We start from the raw sequence: 20,968 nt of genomic DNA, 5'->3' as shown, positions 1-20,968 counted from the left end.
TTAAGCAAGAAGTGAATTACACCAATGGTATAACTTCCTCTTTGTGTGTGTTACATTCTTACCATCCATTCTTGGCACTGCCTGCCACTCTTAATGGGAATGTTACAAAGGACAGCAGTCAGATTACATCAGCCAAGTGTTACCTCGACTCCTAGCATACAGGAATATATCTTTTTCAATGGAGTCGCCTTCATGTGGCAAAAACCAACAACAGGAACGGCTGTTTACAAAAAAATCTCTCGTATTTATCTTATGAAATTACCTGCAGTGTAAACAATATATCCTGGTAGTTAGAGTGTTGTTGACACAAGCCCTGGAGTAAACTATAGCCACGTACTCCGGATGCCCTCTGCTTCTCAACCAGTGTGTGCTATGACTGGCTGCAACCCAACCCCTCCCTCCATCACCCCACTATGGAAATAGATGGATGGATGGAAAAAAAAATCATTAATTGAAGGGTTCACACAAAAAGATGACTTTCCACTTACCTCCTGTAACTATGCAAATAGTTTTGGTTTTTTGCTAAGGGTTTGGGATCATTAGTGAAGATATATTTTTAAAAGCCTGGAAGCATTTTGTTGTAAAACACAAGGTTTAAAACGTACATGGCAAGCACTTACAGCATCATGGTCTGAAATGTTCGCTCGCTTTGTTGCATGTTCGCTCGTGAATTTTACCACAATGTTCCCTGTTAACTCTGGCTACCAAGGTGAAATATCACTTTAAATCAAGGTTTCATGTACATTTTTCCTCGGTCTGAGAATTTGAAATAGCTGGCTGCAACAGAGGAGATTTGTCCTGATAGTGTGTGTGTGTGTGTGTGTGTGTGTGTGTGTGTGTATGTGTTAGAACAGTGTGTGTCTGAGTAAAATAAGGCAGACAGGGAGTAAGGGAGGGAGGGATGGTTAAATTGAGTAAATTACTCCATCAAATGCCATAATATTCCATAATATGACCAAATCCATCTGTGAAAGCTTTTTTTAATGTTATTGGATATGTGACCATTTTTATAGCAAGTACCATTATGTTAGCAAAAGGATTTCCTGGAGTGATAAAGTACATTAAATAAGATTGGATGAGATGTTAATGAAACCCCTGAGAAAAGTGACCCCAACCAGCATCAATTAGATAGAGTGGTATAAACAGGAAATCTTCTTGTGCCTAAGCATCTGATTGATATTCCAGAGAGATGGTGCTGAATATATTAAATAACTCACCACTACCTTTGTGTGGATTGCTACATTTTGCACCACCTGTTTAATTTGAATTGAACATTGTTTACTTAACATATCAAAAGCAAACACCTAATGTGTCGTGCAAGGTATTTAAACTTCCATCATCTGCTGGGTCTTAAAACTTTATCAGGTAAAATACTTTTAAATTGCTTACAGTTACAAAACAAAACTGCATCACTTCACTTAAGGACAGTAACTAGAGTTAAAACTTAACTAGTGACTTTCCATGTTTGTATGTGTATTCTGACAAATCTGACTGAAGGCTGAGGTACAAGTTGGTAAACAAACAGCCAAGAACAAATAGTCCCCAAGGGAGCAGATAACACAGCAGAGGGGCATAGAACGTCTTGCCATAACAGATTTGTCTCGTAGTGATGAGCACATCTGTTCATGTTTGCTGAAATTGTATTTGTTTACTTGACTTATTTATGTGTTTTGTGTTTTTGCATGTGCGTGTAGCACACTGTGCTCTGAGAAGTGGTAATACATAGCAATTTTCCACAAGTTATTACCACTATTAATGGGATATATGAAGTAGAAATTCTATAGACATACAGATGCACTGTCAAGAAAACAGGCAGCTTCTACCAGCCATTAAGTTGCATTTAATATTGTGTTGTCTTTGAGGGAAAATTGTTGATTCTATCAATGTCAGATAATGGGCTGAATAAAAAGCCAAAGTAAACACAGCTTCAGTAAAGTAAGGTAAGGGAAAAGGTACATGGTGCAAAGTGCAGTCAAATGTGATGTGTGCAGCGAGGGGCGATGCAAGGTATTGTTGAGGCTGTAGATGTTGCTGGATTGCCAAGAACCAGGTTTCCATCCAAATGTAGTCCAAATTTTACACAAATTTCCCAGAAATCAACAAAATGAGCAACCCCTCTCCTACTGCTGTGATGCAAAGAGAGAAAAACATCACTATATCTCAGCAATGTGCTCTTTGCACCATGCGCCCAGATTAAAATAGAGCCCAAAGTTGCAAATATTCCCTTTGTGATAGGAACCGACAAGTGTAATGGGAAATGTGGCCTTATTCTAATGAAGGCTCAACTCATGTGAGAGAGGCTACCAATCATCTTAACCTTGGTTACCATAATTATATCAAGTTGTATCACACTTAATTAGACTATGAAATATGAATTAAACCCTAAGCACAATTATTCACAGGACTTACCACTTTGGGCTTGAAGGGCGGCTGTATCTCCTTGTTCTGGAGGCGTTCCCAGTCGATGCGTCTGAAGAAGGCATGTTCTCTGATGTCCCTCTCTCCCTCAGGGCCACAGCCCAGACGCTTGGATGGGTGCTTGGTCATCAGCTGCTCATAGTAAGAAACAAAAACGAGGACATGGAGTTAGACCAAAGAAATTATGGGTGGTATCACTGGTCTGAATCCCAGCGGTGATTCCACTTAAACCCAGATTATTTACTATTTGCTGTACTCTGTGGTGTAGGTTGTATGAGGGCAAAAAATATATATAAAACTATGGAATTAAAAGTTCAACCAGAGTTTTTTGTTTTGGAAAGAACACAGTATAGGGTTAAAATAGGATTTACAGGTTTAGGGTTTGGTTTTACCTCTCTCAAAAGCGGCCAGTGTTGGTGCATTTGGAAAACTTTAACTTTGTTTACTCCCACTTCTGTGTTCTCTCACTAGTGAGTTTTGTAACGTGATTCCACCTCATTTCTGGGTCAGTAAATGACAACTAAACAGATGGGTCTCCCTCTGCTTGTTCTGCCTTTAGAGAACTGCTGCCACTTTCACTCACACCACAGACAACATGTGGACTCAGTTTGCACTTTGTTAAAAAGCAAAACAAGACAAATAAAATACCCACAGGAAACATGACCAACACGAAAATATGTCCTTGTTAAATTATGTGGGAGTGCAATGGTATAGTAGTTTAAATGTTTGTTTGGTAAGTTTGCAGCTGGACAACCTATAAATTCTTGCTTGCATAAAAAGAACGTGAGTTGGCCTGCAGGAGGAAACAAACAGGCCAGTTCACAATTTTAAAATGCTTTAAAGCAATTCCTATTCATACTGGAACACAATCATCGATTGGCTGCTTGTTTTTCTAAGCGTGTCTATGCAATGTTTCTATTTACATAAATACTTTGCATTCTCTCTCCTGCCTTAATGCAGTGATTTGTCCTGACTGAATCGCTAAGGAAGGGGAAGGAGTCATTTGGAGATGGACAGAGAGCCTGGTGGCTTTCAGTATTGACAGTTCAAGGACAAAATGACTTATTCATGTGACCGAGTCTGAAATGGAAACAGTGCTTTGTTTGACTGAGCTCGTTTAAATGCTTAAATGCTAAGTTCCTGGTGCTGGTATTCGGTGCAGTGTATGCTTTCCAACTGGTATGCCCAAGGTGAGAGTACATATATGCATGCATACACAGACACACACACACAAAGCTGCTGCGCCTCCAGTTAAATCCCTAATCTGTAATGCACCCCCTCACATGCGGCTCAGTCACCTTGACAGTTCTCCTGAGTATATGACATGTTTAGCAATCACGCTTTGTGTGTAATGATCTTACACAGAGGGAAGACTATTTAACCAATGTACAGTCCAACTACAGCTTCTGATCAAAAGCTAATACACACACTTTCAGTCTTACAGTATCCTGTCAGTCAGGTTTTAGTACTATACCAAATTCAACATTTGATCTTCAGTGGGAGGATTATATACATAATGCTGAAGCAGAGAATATAGCGTATACTGGAAGACCAGAGAAGGGAGTGTATGTGTACTACATTAAAATCCCAGTTACATTTACAGAACACTACAGAGATGTTTACATTCCAACTACATAACCATTATAACACACACATTTTTTTATTTTACTTACATACTAAGCAATTTAAATTGGTTTAATTTGAACTTTTCTTATTTCTATCTGCTGCTAGTTATGAGTGAATGCAACCTCATACATACATAACATGGATATATTTGTTTGTTTTTTAGGAAACTTTGAGCTTGGCTTTTCTCGACTGCTGACTGGCAGTTGTGTGTGTTGTCGTTGTTGTTTTCCAAGTCACTTTCAAACAACGTCCTTACTTTTGAATAACTTTGCTTAGACTCAGAAAACCAAAAATGGGGGAAGAAACTAAAAGTCATTATCAATATTAGTCTTACAGTAAATGAGTGAAGAAAGCCAGATTGTTTTTTCTCTTGACAGAGAAGGAAATCTCACAAGTGCTTTTAACTGTAAGTCTCATAATTAGTCCTCATGTATTAAGTGAAAATGTGTGTCATGGTGGTCGGATGATTCCTTGTTATCTTAAGGTGCCAAATATCAGAGCTACAAAAGCATTAAATAACATGCTAAAATGGCTTACTTGTATCAGTGTTGAATTCCAACTTGCTGAGTTTCTACAGGCCAGATTCCTTGCTGCAAGCCCCTCACATCTGAACTAGCTTCAGACATGACAAAAAGTCATTTGCAGCTTTCTGTCTGTCTGTTCACAGGACTGTCACCGACGGCGAGAAAGCATCCTGCTGCAAACGCAAGGCTGTCACCATTAAAATGACACCCCTCACACCTTGAAATGTCCTGAAAGTGACTGACTGCCGGACTGCCACCATGTCAATCAAACACTCAAGTATTGTTTTTTTTCTTCTTTTTTTTTCTTTTTAATTGAGCGCTTGAATCGTTTCACATCAGTTTGATGGCTCATCTCCAGAAAAAAAAGAAAATGTGCCGCTGACATTTCACGGAGAACACCCCATCATTCTGTCTGCAAACTGTTAGCACTCGAATCTCAGTGGCTCCACTGCATCACGAACTGTCAACGAAAAGTATAAAGTGTACATAACTTTGAAGCTTCCCTGCAGTTTCTGCTGAGAACACCAAATCTTTAGATGGGAGGGGAGGGAGGGAGGGAAGAAAGACAGTCAGGGAGACCGAGAGACAAAGACAGAGAGTGTAAAAGAGAGGGCAGATGGGGTCTCTAAATCAGCAGGGGAGTCTGGCCAGGTACAACTGTGTGACACACACACACACACACACACACACACACACACCATCTTTATCATCTATTGCAATTAATGAATAGGCTTCAGTTTTATCTTCTCTGCGGACAGCACAAAACTTACTACCCCATTGGGACTTAGATAAAGATACTATGCAATACTCAAACAGGACATGAGTGATGCTATGGTTTTACCTGTATGCTTTTGCCTCAGTACATTCATTTAAGCCATTTAGTCAAGGATAGCACCTTTGAAACCAAGGGGGAAATCTTCGACCATATTTACCTCTACATCAAACTTTACACTCAGAACATGTTATTTTATGTATACCTGTCTCAATCTCATTCTCTACCAGTAATTATTATAAACTACAACAACATCAGAATGGACGACCTCTTGGTAACGTCTCATTACTTAGATAAATGTGTATCTGCATCTGTGACCTATTTAAAACGTTATGAACTGTACTATATACAGTATATGGGCTTGCTCAGAATAGAGACTATATGAACATTTTCAGGTACTGCACATCAAAAATCCACCTGCAACAAATTTATACTACATACTATTTGTCCTTTTTACAGTTTCTTCTGTCCTCTGCTGTCTTTCTTTTGTGTTAGCATCAGTATTGTGAAAATCACTTCTTCTCTCCAGCCTCACCTCTCTGCTCCCTGCCCACTTTACTCTTTTATTCTCCTCCTCGTTGTACCTCTCTTCATCTCCCTCTAACCACTCTTTCTCTTGTTTTCTGTTTTTTTTTCTCTACCCGCTCATCTCTTCTTTCTCTCACTTTTGTGGGTCAGGCAACTGGCAAGCGCTTCAGTATGTATCCATTAAGAGGAAGTGCTGCAGCCATGCCAAACAAGAGTTGAGACAGGGACTTGGGCCGAGACCAGGACATAAACACACACACACACACACACACACACACAGTTAAGAAAAATAAAACAGAAATAAAGAGGTGGAAACAAGTTGCGGAAGGGACAGGGAGACAAAGCGCATTATTTCACAGCTCATTGACTTTGCACTGCCTCTGGACAGAAATAAAACTGCTACCTTCACCATTAAATTCCCGATGCACGCACACACGTGCAAAGGTGCGCTTTTTCTTCTTTTCTTGTGAGCATTTCTGGAAAAGTTCTTATCTTCAAGGGGCCAAGCTAAAAGCACTGTCACACTCACTGAACCTGGAGCTCTGCTGCTAGCAAAACAAACCATATGATGAATGTGCCTAAAATAATCCCCACAGGGACCAAAGAGTCCTAAGGTGACCCACATGTCATCAGTGACTCCATTGACAGCTGCCAGAAGTCATCCATATTTAATGTACATCAGCTCCCTGGGGATGAACATGTATTGCAGTACCAATTTTTGGCTTGTTGTTTAGTCTGTGAAGAAATAAGGTGGGGCAGACTCAGAAAGTCACTGCGATTCAGTGAATCCATTAGGTAAGTGTCCTAAAAAACTACAAAAGCTATGTTTTGCCTATGTTCCTTTCTCTTTTATTTCCTTATAAAACATTCTGTTGCAACGGTAAAATGAGACCAACAGTTACTATGTCCCAGAATTTGTCTGCTCGACTTGCACTGACCCACTGTACTGTCTCTGATGGTCCAGCAGGCATATACCCATGGCTGCTGAAATAGCATCCCAGGAGACTGTTGAGTCTAAATACTCCTCAGTTCTTACAGGGAAGAGCTATCTGATGAAAAACAATCTCACTGTAAGTTACCAGTCAGTTTTTAAGTAATGAGACTCCACTGAGTTGCAGCTTGTCTGTTCACACTCACATATACATGGAGCGAAGACTTTTAATAAAAATGTATTAAGAATATTTTATCATAATTAGCGTATGATTTCTTGAGTTATAGCCCAAAACGTGTTTTGTGAAGCTACAGTGACCTTTGACCACCAAATCAGCAGTTCATCGTTGAGTCCAAGTGAACATTTGTACTGTATTTGAAGAAATTCCCTAAAGGCTTTCACTGAGATACCACGTTCAGGAGAATGGAACTAAATTATATGTATGTATCTATTATGTCGCTGAAGTATTTCATACTTATGGAACCACAAGCTCTGAAAAATGGCAACAAAGCATTTGGAATAAACCTTTAAAACACTGGGCTCATGGAGCTGCTGCACCTTAATGTGACAGTCATGCCAGTGAGGAGTGTATTGGATGACCTCATTTTTATTAAAGCAAATGTCAGAGACACAGGAACTGAGTGGAAAGAGGAGAGGGAACTCCAAATGAGTTCCCTGACACTATTTAAAAAAGCCCACACTTCATTCTTATAGCAAATTGAGCTAGACTTCTCATATGTTACATCTAAATCCGGAAAGCTAAGAAAAGCCTTACAGCAGTCTGCGACGCAGCCTGTCAGTTTTTCTCCCTACAGCTGAGCTAACAGGAAGAGCTTGTGGCCCTCTTACAAGAAGTTATATTATTTTGGCTTCAGTGAAGAGACACAGAGCTTAAAATGCTGATTTACAGCATTTTCAACCCAGGTGGGAAAAGCTTCCGGGTGAAAACAGTCCCAGTTAAACAGGACAACAGACTGAAGAGGCAGGTTTTATATCAGTCAGTTTAAGTGCATTTTTCTGAATTTATTTCTAAAACTAAAAGTCAAAGCCAGAAGCAGCAAGTACAAAGTTAATCTTTTATGAATACTAAATAGATTTGCATATATTTATGTTTTGCTTAAATACAAAAATTGGTTGAGAATGGCAAAAGATTTTTCATGGATGACAAAGAACGTCCACTCACCCCTTTGCAGATAGAGACAGCTTCTTTGGATAGGGACTTGGGGTACGACACGTTGTGCTCCATTATGGACTGGAACAGCTCATCTTCATCTTCTCCATCAAATGGAGGCTGGGGGGTGAAAGGACACAATATCGAGAGTGTTGTTAGTGTTTCCTCCATTTTCACATAGTGGTAAAGTGAAAAGTAAAGTGTCACCATGTCGTACGAGTTCATTCCCTAATGAATAAAGAAGAAGAGGGTAAAAAAAGGAGGACACAAATGTGACTAAATGGGGTGAAAAGAATGAAGAACGGGGGAGAAAAGACGGAAAAAGAACATTGAGAACAGCAAAGACATGAAAAAGGAGCAAAAACAATGAGCAGCAGTGGAGAATTCATCAGAACAAGTTTTTCACACAAAAACCTTGCAGGGCAAATGAAGTGGATGACCCAGCTTTTTTTTCCCTCCTCACAGGGTGGTTATCATCAGTAACCATAATGTGGGTGTTTTGACAATCCATAAAATGAATTATTCGTCATTTCCACTCCACTGGCCTCTTCGACTGGAGATAGCCTGTCTGCATCATGCCCCCTTTACCTGATTTCACATGAAGAGGCAGAGGAAAGGTGCATCTGAATAGATAAAATTTTTTGTTAATTGTTTAACAGAAAACACTTTCTTTAAGTTCATTTGGGACTGAAAAACACCCCCATCTTTATGTTTTGCTTCAGAGGAGCGAGCTTTTCCATGTACTTGCACTTTTCTTTTGGCCCTTTAGAATGGGAATCACTTCAAAAATATCTTAATAAGTCTTAATAAGTTATTTAGCACTGAGTCTTTGAGACATGTTTTATTAATAAGGTGAAAAAATGATCCTCTAAATGGTTGAGCTTTTTAACTTTCTCCACATTTTCAAATGAGAACATTTTTAAAGCATTATCTTGAAGCATTAATAGTTTGTGAGAACATGAGTTATGATAATATATAAAGACACATTTAAAAAAAAGTTGTGATTTAGCTTTTAGGTAGTTATTGTGTGTTTCAACTACAACTTCCACTGAAATCTGGTTTAGGTTGGTGCTGAAAATCTAAGTGTTTAGCACAGACTGCAGGTAAAGCAGTCATCATAACACTTCTCTACCAGCCAAGAAATGACTGGTATGTTCCCTTGAATACCTAAGAATACTGTCCAGAACACTGTCTCGTGTGCACTGGCAGGACACCATGTCGTGTCCACAAATAAACGAAGAAACTGTGAAAAAGTCGGCTTCCCAGTTGTAAGACAAAAATTGAACTGTTTGATGCAAAGAGAGCTGTTGGATGCAAAAAGCTGAACATTTTTAATATGCTAATACAGTGCACAAATACAGACACTATGTATGTACAATGTATGTAATATGTACAAGAACAGCTCTGTGATGAACCGGTACTATTCAGTGAAAGTTAAACCACGCATGTAACTTTTACAAATCTATATAAATGATAAATGTTAACACTTGAATTAAAGTCGAAAAACACACACACACACTTAAACACACTGCATTTAAAACACTAATTTGGATATGTCCTGTGAAAGGAGGGTAGAAGGAGGTTCAGCGTGTATATGTGTCAACATTTATTATTAGAGCTGGTGGGAAGGTCCATAGGAAACACCACCTGAGTACACGTGGGAATAATGTGGGTATGAGCAATCTGTGAGCAACCTTGTGTTTGTGTGAAGCTGTCGCATAACTTGTAGCAGGCAATTACATAAGAAGAACCAGTGTGTGTGTGTGTGTTTGTGTGTGTGCACCACTCACCTGTCCCGCAAGCATTTCATAGAGCAGCACTCCATATGCCCACCAGTCTACAGAGCGTCCATATGGCTGATATGCAATGATCTGTGAAGGGAATTAGAGAAAAAGTTAAGAAATTCAGGCTGATGACATTACATGATTCTGTATGTGAAAATACACAGACAACACAGTTTGCAGACAAACTAGGGGAATATTTGGCATCGGAAAACTCAGCCATAATCCAGTGTTCTCCAGAAAGTATCTGGCAGTATGAGGAGATTCAAGATTTAGTTTCAGATTCACATTCAACTCAGCCTGATTTGAGAAATCTCAACAAAACCAAAAATGTCTGAAATTCTTCAAGTGACATTTCAAAATCATGTTTCATATCAAATAACTTCACTGAAACTATGATTAATCCATTAACAACTTGGAGATTAGAAAACAGGCATCTGTCAGCGTGAATGACGTGGTGAATATTCAAAATATAAAGTAGCTGAATTTTGATTTTCTTTTACTCCTTTCACCTCAGAACAAATTGAGGCATTTTTTAAAAATCTCTTTGACATCCAGGTTCTCTGTTACAGATTGTGATCCATTTTTAAAACAAGCAGAGAATGTTATACTACTACATAAATATTACACTGCCTGGATTTCAGGTTTTAAATTTTAAAATTTGTAAATATTTCAGCACATTATCCATCCATTACAAGTTTCACCACTTATCCTGTGTCCTGTTACCTTTGTCCACATATCATTAGGTCATAAAAATAGAACAGATTATTCACTCAATGTGTACACTGTTTCTGTATTATGTAATGTAATGTGGTCCTATTAAATCAAGCAAAAAACAGGTCCCCCCACAAAATGTTAAATACAGAGAATGAAAACTGTGGTGCTTAACATGCCACTCTGCATATGTAAATCCATGTTAGGACAATTTCAGGAAGCCATTATAAAATACTCGTTGAGCCTCTTTCCTCTCATCTTTTCATGCAAACTGCCACTGTGTCTCATTTTTATGTAAATCTAAATGACTGTGATATTGTTGCAGTTCAGCAGTTCTGAATGATCAAATAACTCAATCAAACATCAAACACTTCACAAATTTATGCTTTCTTTAAGTCCTTGTTAAGTTGCCAAATGGTAAACGAGCAGGAGAATTTTTTAAGCCCTAACTGTGCCTTAAAATGCAACAGACACAAGCATATGAGGTCTGACAGCAGCTTCGAAAATCCTGCTCAATGCATTGCTTTTCTCTTCATACAGTGGTTTGACTCGGACAAAGAGAACGTGCACAGCAAAGCTGCGGCCACAGCAGCGACTAGGCATAAAAGCCAGATGACCCCTGAATCACCTATGTTTTAAAATCACCTGCAACAACCATGGCTGAACAAAGAAGATAGGAGGCTCAAAATTTCTGACAGGAAGCGAGCATTTGGTGCGTGGGCGCAAAGTAGATAACAAAACACAGAAAAGAGTCACCCTTTACACTTTTACACACAAGACACGAGCACCTCAGAGCTACAACAAACAGTTCTCATAGAATGATGTGGCTGTAGCTGAAGCTGAAAAACACACTTCACGCATTGTCACACCAAAACAAGTTTAAGATGGGAGTAAACAACGGAGAAGCCATTGTGAATAAAACTCTTTCTGGCAAGTGTTTGCACATTTGGAAGGGTGATCTTCACATTCGCATTCTGTTAAAATCCTTTTGTCCAAATACTCTGAAGACTGACAACACCACCACTTTGCTGAGCTAGTGATTCTTTCCTCATGACTGAAATGGTTTAGTTTTACTTTTTAGTGGTAAAGGATTCATAAGAAATAGGTGATAGGGTTTGTCATTTGCAATTCCTGCGTTTTATCTTTTATGCCTGCTAATTAATGTCAGGACAGTCTATTACAAGGTGAGACAAAGCCAGTCAAACCTCCTTAATGGCATTCCTTGTAATACGGCCCTCACTTTAAGTGATGTTGGGGACTATTTTATAGCGGGTACATCTTTTATATCCAAATGCAGTGATGGGGACAAAAAGAAAAAAGAGATAAAGACATAAAAAGAGTGTAGGAATCTCCAGTGGACATCCTAGCCTCTCTCAGCTATGACATTTTCTCTGGCGACTGAAGAATTTCCTGAGGGTTAGTCTGACATTGGCTGAGGTTAATGCTTTCTCCCTGTCTGACCCCATTCACGCCACTCTTAAGACACTTATGTACACTTCACACCCACTTTGACATCCATCCATTTCTCTAGAGCCTCTTATATATAACATTAGATCTTATATAACGGCAGTTGATGCAGCCATGTGCATACATACAGTCCATGCTCATGTAAAGCGAACAAGCACATATGTTCATGTGCGCGCACACACGAAACATACAGGACAACATGATGACCCACACTCACAAACAACTTTAGGTGTGTAACAGCAGCTCTGTCAAAGACTACATTGCTCTATGACCTATTCTGAGTAACATCTGACCTCTGCTGCACACATGCATCCCCAGGGGGCAGTCCCCCAGCTTAGTAACACACACAGACACACAGACACACACACACACAAGGACAACACACTTCAGATGAATAAACAAAGACTCACTTGCAGGTACACACAAGCACATGTACACACCAGTGTGCCCAGGTGTGTGAAAACAAATCTATCCTGTACCACTCTTTAACCTTTGCTGCTTAACACCTGACCTCTGCTTTGCCCATGGGAGACCGCATAAGCACATAAAACTCACACAGGCGGACAAACACACCTCCAGCTCTGCACTCCACTGTCATGATGCTTTCCGCAGGGATGATGGGAGCCGGCTGGACATGCAGTACTTTCACGTGTTTACCCTTACACACAAAAGGCAAGCATGTGCACAAACTTGCATGCACGTACACTTACGCATCTCTGAAAGTCACTGTAACTGTGACATTTATAGAAGCAGAAAGCATTTATATTACTGACATTTAATGTCAGACTATGTGACTTGATCATCTTTGTATGATTATTTTTCCTCTAGCTGTTTCCTCCAGTAAATATATATCATTCATACTTTCTACATGGGTATCCATAGAACAATGATTACTTTTATAAGCATTTAACAAGACCAGCTTCCATGTTGCACTAGACGTCTTACTCTGTATGGTCAAATCTGAATAGCCGTATGTGCCTGAATGTGTGCCTGAGTGTTTTGCTATATAGACAGAAATACAGGTTGAAGTGAGCTTTGAAAGGCTTGAGAGGCTTGTGCAGCGAATAATCAAACTAATGCTCTTCCAAATTATTATGGCTACTTTTGGGAATAACATTTTGGGGTGAAACATTTCAAGCTCAATATCTCAGAACAGCAGTCTGATTTACAGATTTGTGTGGACAGTGCAGAGTTTTTCAGTAGAAAATGAGGTATTTCACATGCTTTTAAAAGATGCCATTTACAGCTGCCATGTAATTATTTTTCCATGGTCTTTTAGTATGTGAAAGCCTCTTATCACAACGCCTCTATCCTTGACCCTGGTGAACATATTTCATGAACTTCAGATGGTCACCTGCCTATAAACAACATACAGACCTTACATAACCTTTCACACGGTCACATTAGGCTTAAAAATGGCTCTTGCTGAGCCCTCAGGTGTCACAGCTCTGCAGACCACAAAGATGAGGGTTGTTTTACTCGTTGTGCTCGGCTGCTGCCTGTCTGAGGCTAACATCCTGGGGCAGAGGTTCACTGCTATCACATATAGTCAAGATGAGCCTGCTGAAGTAGATAGCTTCACTCTGCTCAGAGAGATGACGGCTTTTTTGGATGATCAGAGAAATGAGCTGCAACAGACCAGAGAGCAACTGGTACAGCTTCAGAAAGTGCAGGGTACAGTATGAGCAGAAGGTGATGACGAATGGAGGCTGTAGCCTGTCCTGAATCATTCTGAGCATCCTTCTTTTTTTCTTCTCAAACTAAACTTTATTGTGTTATTGTTATTACTGAATGTTTCACTTTCACTCATACTGCATCTAATTTGTGTAATTTACTGTACAGAACAGACAGTTGCTGACAGCCTGATTGAGGAACTACGGAAACAGGTGGATGCTCTGAGGAAAGGCTTTACAGGTACATTTGGAAAGAATTATTATATTGTGCATTTAAAAAACAACATTTGTATGATAAATATGTACAATAACATTGCATGACATTGCATTATTTCTATTATGTAAAAAAAAGACCATGAAGCCAGGCTCAGAGTTGCTGAGATGCAGGAAGAGGAACAGAGGAAGCAGGTGCAGCAAGTTGTGCGGCAGTACACCGGTAACGTACATCTACCCATAATGTGACACATAAGATTTTTATATTATATTAATATTAGAATGGAGAGAGAGGGATCAAGATACATCCATTTTTTTCTGTGTTACTTTCTATGTGTTACTTGTTTGTTTTCTTTTGCTTACTGTTATTATCTTCTTCTCATTCTCACTGAACAGAACTGGAGGCCAGACTGAACGCCAGTGATCTGGAGGGCCAAAGCAAACGAGTGGAACAACTCCAGAAGGAAAGTAAAGGTAATACAACAAACAAGTCAATTATTGATAACCAGTAAAGTAGATTCCCCTCTCATCTCTCCCCTCTCTGATTTATATTTGACGGAATGGTTGAAGTCATGCAGTTTTTATTACCTCATTTTTTTTAACGCACAGAGTTGAACGGCAGACTGACAGAGCTGGGAAATAAGCTTGGAGATGCGGATGCAGAAGTAAAGGCACTGCAGGCAGCTGATCAAGGTAAATTAATTACATTCATACTGACTGAATAATTATATACATCAGTGCATGCACAATTTATTTTGAATGAAAGGTAGAAGGTATCTGTGTGGTTAAATATTTCCTGTTTTTATTCCTCTATGTAATGACCAGATTTGGAGGCCAGACTGAATGCCACTGATGTCCAGGCAGACACACAAAGAACCCTGGTGGCACAATTGCATATTGAAATTAAAGGTACATTAAGACATGGACAAATTCTTATATTAGTGCTGCCACATTGTGTATAAATTATTGAACAAGCTAAGGCACGCTAACAAGATATTGTTCTGTATTTCAGACTGAGAGTATAGTACTTGATTCTCTTCAATTTAACTGTCAGAGTTTGAGTCCAGACTGGAGTCCAGCGAGAGTCTCGAGGAGGAGCTGAATGCCCGACTTAGAGACACTGAGACACAGGTGGAGGCGCTGAAGACTGTGGATCAAGGTATAGAGTGAAGGAGCAAGATATATGGCTGGATACTTGTTAGAACACTAATCACTAATCTAATCACTCTTTCTCCTGTCCTCACTGAGAAGAACTGGAGGCCAGACTGAATGTCAGTGATTTGGAGGGCCAGAACACAAGAGTGGAACAACTGCAGAAAGAAAGTAAAGGTAATACAACAAACAAGTCAATAATTAATGCCTAGTAAAGTAGATTTCCTCTCACCTCAGCTCACCTAATTTTACCTCATTATTTATATTTGACTCAATGAAAAATCATGCAGTATTCATGTGCCTGTTTTTCACAAACAGAGCTGAACATCAGACTGACAGAGCTGGGGAACAAGTTTGGAGATGTGGACACAGATGTGAAGGCACTGCAGGTGATGGATCAAGGTAAATAAGTCCCATTTTTACTGCATAATCCTATTCAAGTTATGTTTTCAGGTGTAAGATCAGATGTTGACTTGATATAATTATTTGTGTACTTGATGATATTGTGTTCTATTCCTCTATGTAATGAGCAGAACTAGAGGCCAGACTGAATGTCACTGATGTGCAGGCAGAGACGCAAAGAGCCCTAATGGCACAAATACAGATGGAAATTAAAGGTACACTGACACATGTAGAGATTATTGTATTAGTAAAACTATACTGCGAGTGAAAAGTCAAGACCAGGCAGGATGAAATAGAGAATGAATTCCTATTCTCATATTAACTGTCAGAGTTCGAGTCCAGACTGGAGACTAGTGAGAGTCTAGAGAAGGAGTTGGCCGCCCGGCTGGGAAATACAGAGACAGAGGTGGAGATGCTGAAGACTGCTGATCAAGGTAAACAGAGATGTCTCAACACTCGGTGGAAATTCTTCTTTAGGTTGCCAGACAGAGTGTAAGATATTCATGTGCAGACTATTTTCAGGGTTACCTACTGTGTCCCTGATGGATATTTCTATGAATTTTCCATGACCTTTACATGATTAAGTTAGAGCATTTCAAACTGCAAATTTCATCTTTTTCTGATGTGCTAAAGGGATGAAAAGATGAGTTTCCACCCAAAAAAAAAAATCACCTGATGCTTCCTGACCTTCCCAGAATATGAGTCAAATTCCTGAATTCTCCATGTCTCAGCACAACATACAAAATCGGGGTCAGTCATATTGTTTTTATTTTCCAAATCTCACCCCTACACCAAAGGGCTGAATGCCAGGCTGTCAGCCAGTGAGAGTCTGACCGGGGCGCTGAACATCAGCCTCGAAAATGCACTAAGACAAGTGCAGGCACTTAATACAGCTGATCAAGGTAAAGAGAACAAAGAGTATTGCTGCAGCTGTCCATTACCCACATTTTGCTCATTATGATGATCTAAATTTGCCTAACTGATGACTTGATAGCTTTTGCTCTCCTGATCTATTCCAACAGAACTGGCAATCAGACTGGGACTCACTGAGAGCCTGAGTAACAAGCTGAAGATCAAGACTGAAGACACAGCAAGGGAGGTGAAAGCTCTAGAGACAGCTGATCAAGGTAGCCCTTTGGTGTTTAAGATTACATGTAATTATGAATGAGTAATTAGGTTGTTAGGGTGATAGAAACACTGTGTTCCTTCTGATCGTTTCTTTGATTTAAATGAGATATAATGGCTGATTCTTTTTGAATGGTCGTGGTTTTTTTTTCCTCCATCTTATTTCTTCCACTAGAGTTCAAGTCCAGATTAGAAGGCCTGGCTAAGGAAATGAACACACGCCTTGGAGTCACTGAGACGAAACTGGAGGCACTGGAGAGAATAAATAAAGGTAGGAAAAAAGATTTTCAGCATATACTGTAGCAGCAATTTTTCTTTAAATGCGCTGTCTTTACAGTAACCGTGAGCACAATATGAATCGGTAGGTTCAATAACATCAATAATATACTTCAAATAATCCCCAAATTCATTGTTTTTAACTTCTTCCACAGATTTAGACGATAGACTGAACGCAACTGAAATTTTGGGCCAGGAGATGAACACAAAGCTGGAAAAAACAGAGGCTGAGATGGAGGCACTTAAAACAGCTGATCAAGGTGAGAATGTCAAATCTGCTCATTATCTGTTTCCTGTATATACTGGACACATGCACATAAGGTTTTAAACTGAATTTTTAAGCTATCATTTTGTTTTTTTTTTTTTTTGTTGGCTTGTATTTTGTCATGTGGCTGACTTCAGGGAAATTTTATTAATATATTATCATGACAGAGCTGGAAGCCAAACTGGAGACAAGTCATGTTGTGCAAGAGGACCTGAAGAATAAGGTTAACCAAACAGCTGCTGCAGTAGAAGAGGTGAAAACAACAATGACCGAAGGTAAATACGTTTAGACCTCAACATGGAAAAGATGAAATCTGGCTTAAAGTATATGGAGATGAGGTGAGACGATCATTTTTTGGCGCTCTTTTAAGGCAGTATAACAGCTGGATGTATATATAACACATTTTAAAACTTTCAATCGTGGTTTTTTGTTTTTTTTAACAGATAAAGTGGCTTTCTCAGCTGCTTTGGAAGAGAACCAAATGCATCTTGGGCCATTTAACACTGAGACCACTCTCGTCTACAAGAAAGTCATCACTAACGTTGGTGACAGCTATAATCCCACAACAGGTAATGTATTACAGTAACCTATTTGTGCAATTGCTGAATTAATTTAGATAATAAAAGACACTACTGGGAAAAGGGCTGCTTCATGTCTTTTGGCTCTCCAAAAATAACTTATCGTCCTGTTCCTTCTTCAAACTTCCTGCACAGGAGTCTTCACAGCACCAGTCAGCGGAGTTTATCACTTCACCTTCTACTCTCATGCTAACGGTGGAAACCCTGGCTTTTTACTGTTGTACAAGAACGGCGAGGCAGTTGTGGGCACTGCTGAACACCCAACCACCTCCGATGTCACTGATAACGGTTCGAATGGAGTAGTGCTGCTTCTTCAGAAAGGAGACCAGGTTGATGTGCACATGGAAGCCAAGTCCTGGGTCTGGGCAGACAGCAAACGCAACCTCTGTACCTTCACTGGTATTCTGCTCTACAGTGTGCCCAATGACGTGCCCAAAGCTATTCTGTAAATTTACTAATGCAATCAGAATCAGAAAATCACTCAAATAAAAGAAAAAAAATGTTTCTATGTATTTGTGCATTAAACAGTTTTAGGTTTAAACTTATCCAAATAATCAGATGTTTCCCATCATTTGTTTCAGGTTTGTTTGCAGTTGGACTAGTTAAACTTTATGGAATCCCAGCTCAGTCCACATAAATTCAGTCAAACCTGTTATTCATATGTGTTTATGCTAACATTCTAACGTTTATGATTATCCATAAAAATCCAATTAATTACAAAAAAAACAGGCATGAACACAGAATTCACGTATTCATCTTTCAATGAATGTGTATAAGATCATATCAACATGAAAGAGAATAAGAATGAGGTTATAGCTTAAGAGTGACAGCCTAATGTTAAAATGAACATGGTGCCTTGAGAAGGTGAGAAGTGCTAAGCCTTAATCCTCAGGATTTTCTTAGCTCTTTGGCAAGAAGGCGGGAGGGAGCAGTAGGGAAAAGCCCCCTTTCCCTTATTGTGGTTCGATGCTTTTAATTAGCTTCAGGGTCAAAGACTCCATGGCTAGGAAACCCTCTGAGTGAAATCTCTGAGCTTGCCTGTTCGAATCCTGCTCTGAAGGAATCATGCCGACCTTCAGTCTGACATGACAGCTGCCAAAGAATTCAGCCCCGTACTCTGAAGATTTGTTTTCACATTAGATTTGCGCTGTATCTGTTGAAATATTTCAATATGTATGAGAAAGAATGAGTCCCCATCCTTGTAAACTGAAAGCAGGACAATCTTATTGGGAAAACAAAGATACATAATCACTCTGGATCTTTCCACTCACATCCAAGCAAAAATAAATGAAAATTAAGTTTCATAAAAGAGACAGATCTGATATAATACAACACAATATGCTGCATCTTTAATGAAGAGAGTCAAGTTGTATAATACTCTTCTGACTAATATGATACGGTTTTATCATGTCAGGGTGAACTAGGCCAATGCTAGACAGTGCTTCATCAATGACCTCATGTGGCATATTTGTTGTGCTGTGTCACCAAGAACTGACCTCAAAGTCTCTCTCTCTTGCAAAACCATGTGCAATAAGAAATTTAAGCATAGAAAGCATGTGGACACATCAGGTCAATGTACCAAGGAGGTCTGCAGTGCCATGTCTGCATGAAAAACAGAGCAAGAGAAATAAAAAGAGATAGAGAGAAAGAGAGGAAGAGAATCAGATGGTTTGCAAAGCAATGAGATAAGATATATTTTCCTTGATCATGCTACAGAGGCTGTAAGTTAAAATTATTACTGTGAATGTAAATAAAATGTAATTTCTACCACAAAAAAGTTAAAAATAGTTCTCACTCAGGATCATAGGAATATGTATACAATGCCTGTAACTGCTCCAATATTGGTTGGTCAGTTGATCAGTTGATTGGTGGGTTGGTGCGTCCATTGCTGTGGTTCAAACTGAAACATCGAATAACTGTTGGATGGATTTTGCACAAAATTTACAGTCTCTAGCAGACAAATCCTGATGACATCCCTGATCCCCTGACTTGTATCTATCACCGCTGAGTGCAATATCTCAACAGAAAATTTGGTAAAGAACATTCATAATCCCCACAGGATGAACCATATTGACTTTGCTGGTCCTCCCAATTTGTTTCCCAGCGCCATCATCAGGTCAGTATTCTAATTTGCACAGTTTATGACCAAATACTTCCAAAACTAACAATGTACTGCCCTCACCACGCGTACCCTTACAAGGCCAGACAGCCAGATAACGTCTGTACTCCAATAAAGAATGCCATGCGTGACTTTTCTTGCTTTTCCTTAAGTCACAAACACACACTCTCATTCACGAAAAACTGAAATACAACAGAAAAACAACAACACAAATCAGTATCTGAACAATAACTTAAACAACAGTGCACTACGCAAAATATAATGGGACTAGCAAACAAAGTCCTAAATAATACGCACGTTCGTATGGTAGCTGCTAACATAAATGCTAACAACACCACACAATAAACATACCACTTTGAAAACTACACACACACACACACACAATACTTACAGACTGTAGTGTTCAAAGGCTGAAGCGTGTGCAACCACATTAACCAACTTTATGAGCAGGTCTCCACGTTACTGACTCAACTTGTTGACTGAAGTAACGTAGCAGAGCGGAGCGGCAAAGATGGGAATATTACCGGAAAGAGCGCTCACTTTGTCGCTGTTTCCAAAACCAAGAAAAGTACAGAACACTCACTCTGATACAATTTCCATTAACTAAAGGAAAATACATTTTTAATAAAATAAAAAAGAAAACCTTCTTACATTCCATAGTAATTCATTGTTTACTGTTGAATTGTCATGTTATTCTCACACTGTCACAACTGCTACATTAGTTTTTGTCATTACTACTTCCTGGGGAGAAAGTAAAGAAGGAATGAGAGAGCTTTAAAAGTCAGACGAGGGTAGGGGAGACAGATTCAGAGTCAGTGAGGCAAAAAGAAAGAGAAAAGGAAAGAAAAAAGGCAGAGAGGACAATTAGAGTTCAGCAAAAAGCGACTGTTTAGATCAGTTTCAGGCCATCCTGCACAGCATTGTCCTAATGCGACGCTGCTGTGACTCGCTGCCCTTGCTACCCATCGCCTGTCTGCAACGACACCAGAGGACATTTACAGTTCCCGGCACGACGACCTTCATGCTCTGAACCAGCATGTTAAATTAAATCTAGACACTCAGCTTTCTACTTACTTAATATGTACAGGGATGTTTGTTTGCTTTGCTGTTTACATGAGGCAGATAAATAAATGAAGTGCTCGTTCGTTCTACAAGTGTGACCTGTACCTGACATTCCCTGTGCTCATCCTGTTTTTACTTTATTGTATGAAAGCCTCTGGCCAGTAGAGCTCT

General features: G+C 39.5%; 2 protein-coding genes across 4 annotated transcripts in view; one reads left to right on the top strand and one right to left on the bottom strand.

Moving 5' to 3' along the window:
- The window catches only part of prkcaa (protein kinase C, alpha, a), a 141,414-nt gene that overhangs the window by 11,058 nt on the left and 109,388 nt on the right, over positions 1-20,968 (bottom strand). For all 3 annotated transcript variants that reach the window (XM_041036881.1, XM_041036878.1, XM_041036880.1), the window contains 3 exons: positions 9,761-9,841; positions 7,983-8,090; positions 2,410-2,550 (listed from right to left, as the gene is read on the bottom strand). In XM_041036881.1, coding sequence (XP_040892815.1) covers positions 2,410-2,550; positions 7,983-8,090; positions 9,761-9,841 — 330 coding nt within the window. The remainder of the gene's footprint in view (positions 1-2,409; positions 2,551-7,982; positions 8,091-9,760; positions 9,842-20,968) is intronic.
- Positions 13,396-18,065, top strand: LOC121181088 (M protein, serotype 2.1-like). The gene is made up of 11 exons (XM_041036884.1): positions 13,396-13,606; positions 13,775-13,846; positions 13,958-14,041; positions 14,215-14,292; positions 14,428-14,511; positions 15,504-15,587; positions 15,702-15,806; positions 16,673-16,768; positions 17,206-17,313; positions 17,482-17,607; positions 17,752-18,065. Exons 1-11 carry the CDS (start codon positions 13,396-13,398, stop codon positions 18,063-18,065), a joined length of 1,362 nt encoding a protein of 453 aa, XP_040892818.1.

Source organism: Toxotes jaculatrix, chromosome 4 (assembly GCF_017976425.1).
Source record: "Toxotes jaculatrix isolate fToxJac2 chromosome 4, fToxJac2.pri, whole genome shotgun sequence".
Classification (NCBI taxonomy): domain Eukaryota; kingdom Metazoa; phylum Chordata; class Actinopteri; family Toxotidae; genus Toxotes; species Toxotes jaculatrix.
Note: the sequence above shows the minus strand (reverse complement) of the source record. Positions and strands in the feature narration are given on the sequence as shown.

Coding starts and splice junctions, on each gene's coding strand:
- LOC121181088 (XM_041036884.1), top strand. CDS start 13,396: ATGAGGGTTGTTTTACTCGTTGTGCTCGGCTGCTGCCTGTCTGAGGCT. Junction 15,807..16,672: donor GCTGAAGACTGCTGATCAAG/GTAAACAGAGAT, acceptor TTCTTCCACTAG/AGTTCAAGTCCAGATTAGAA. Junction 17,608..17,751: donor CAGCTATAATCCCACAACAG/GTAATGTATTAC, acceptor CTTCCTGCACAG/GAGTCTTCACAGCACCAGTC.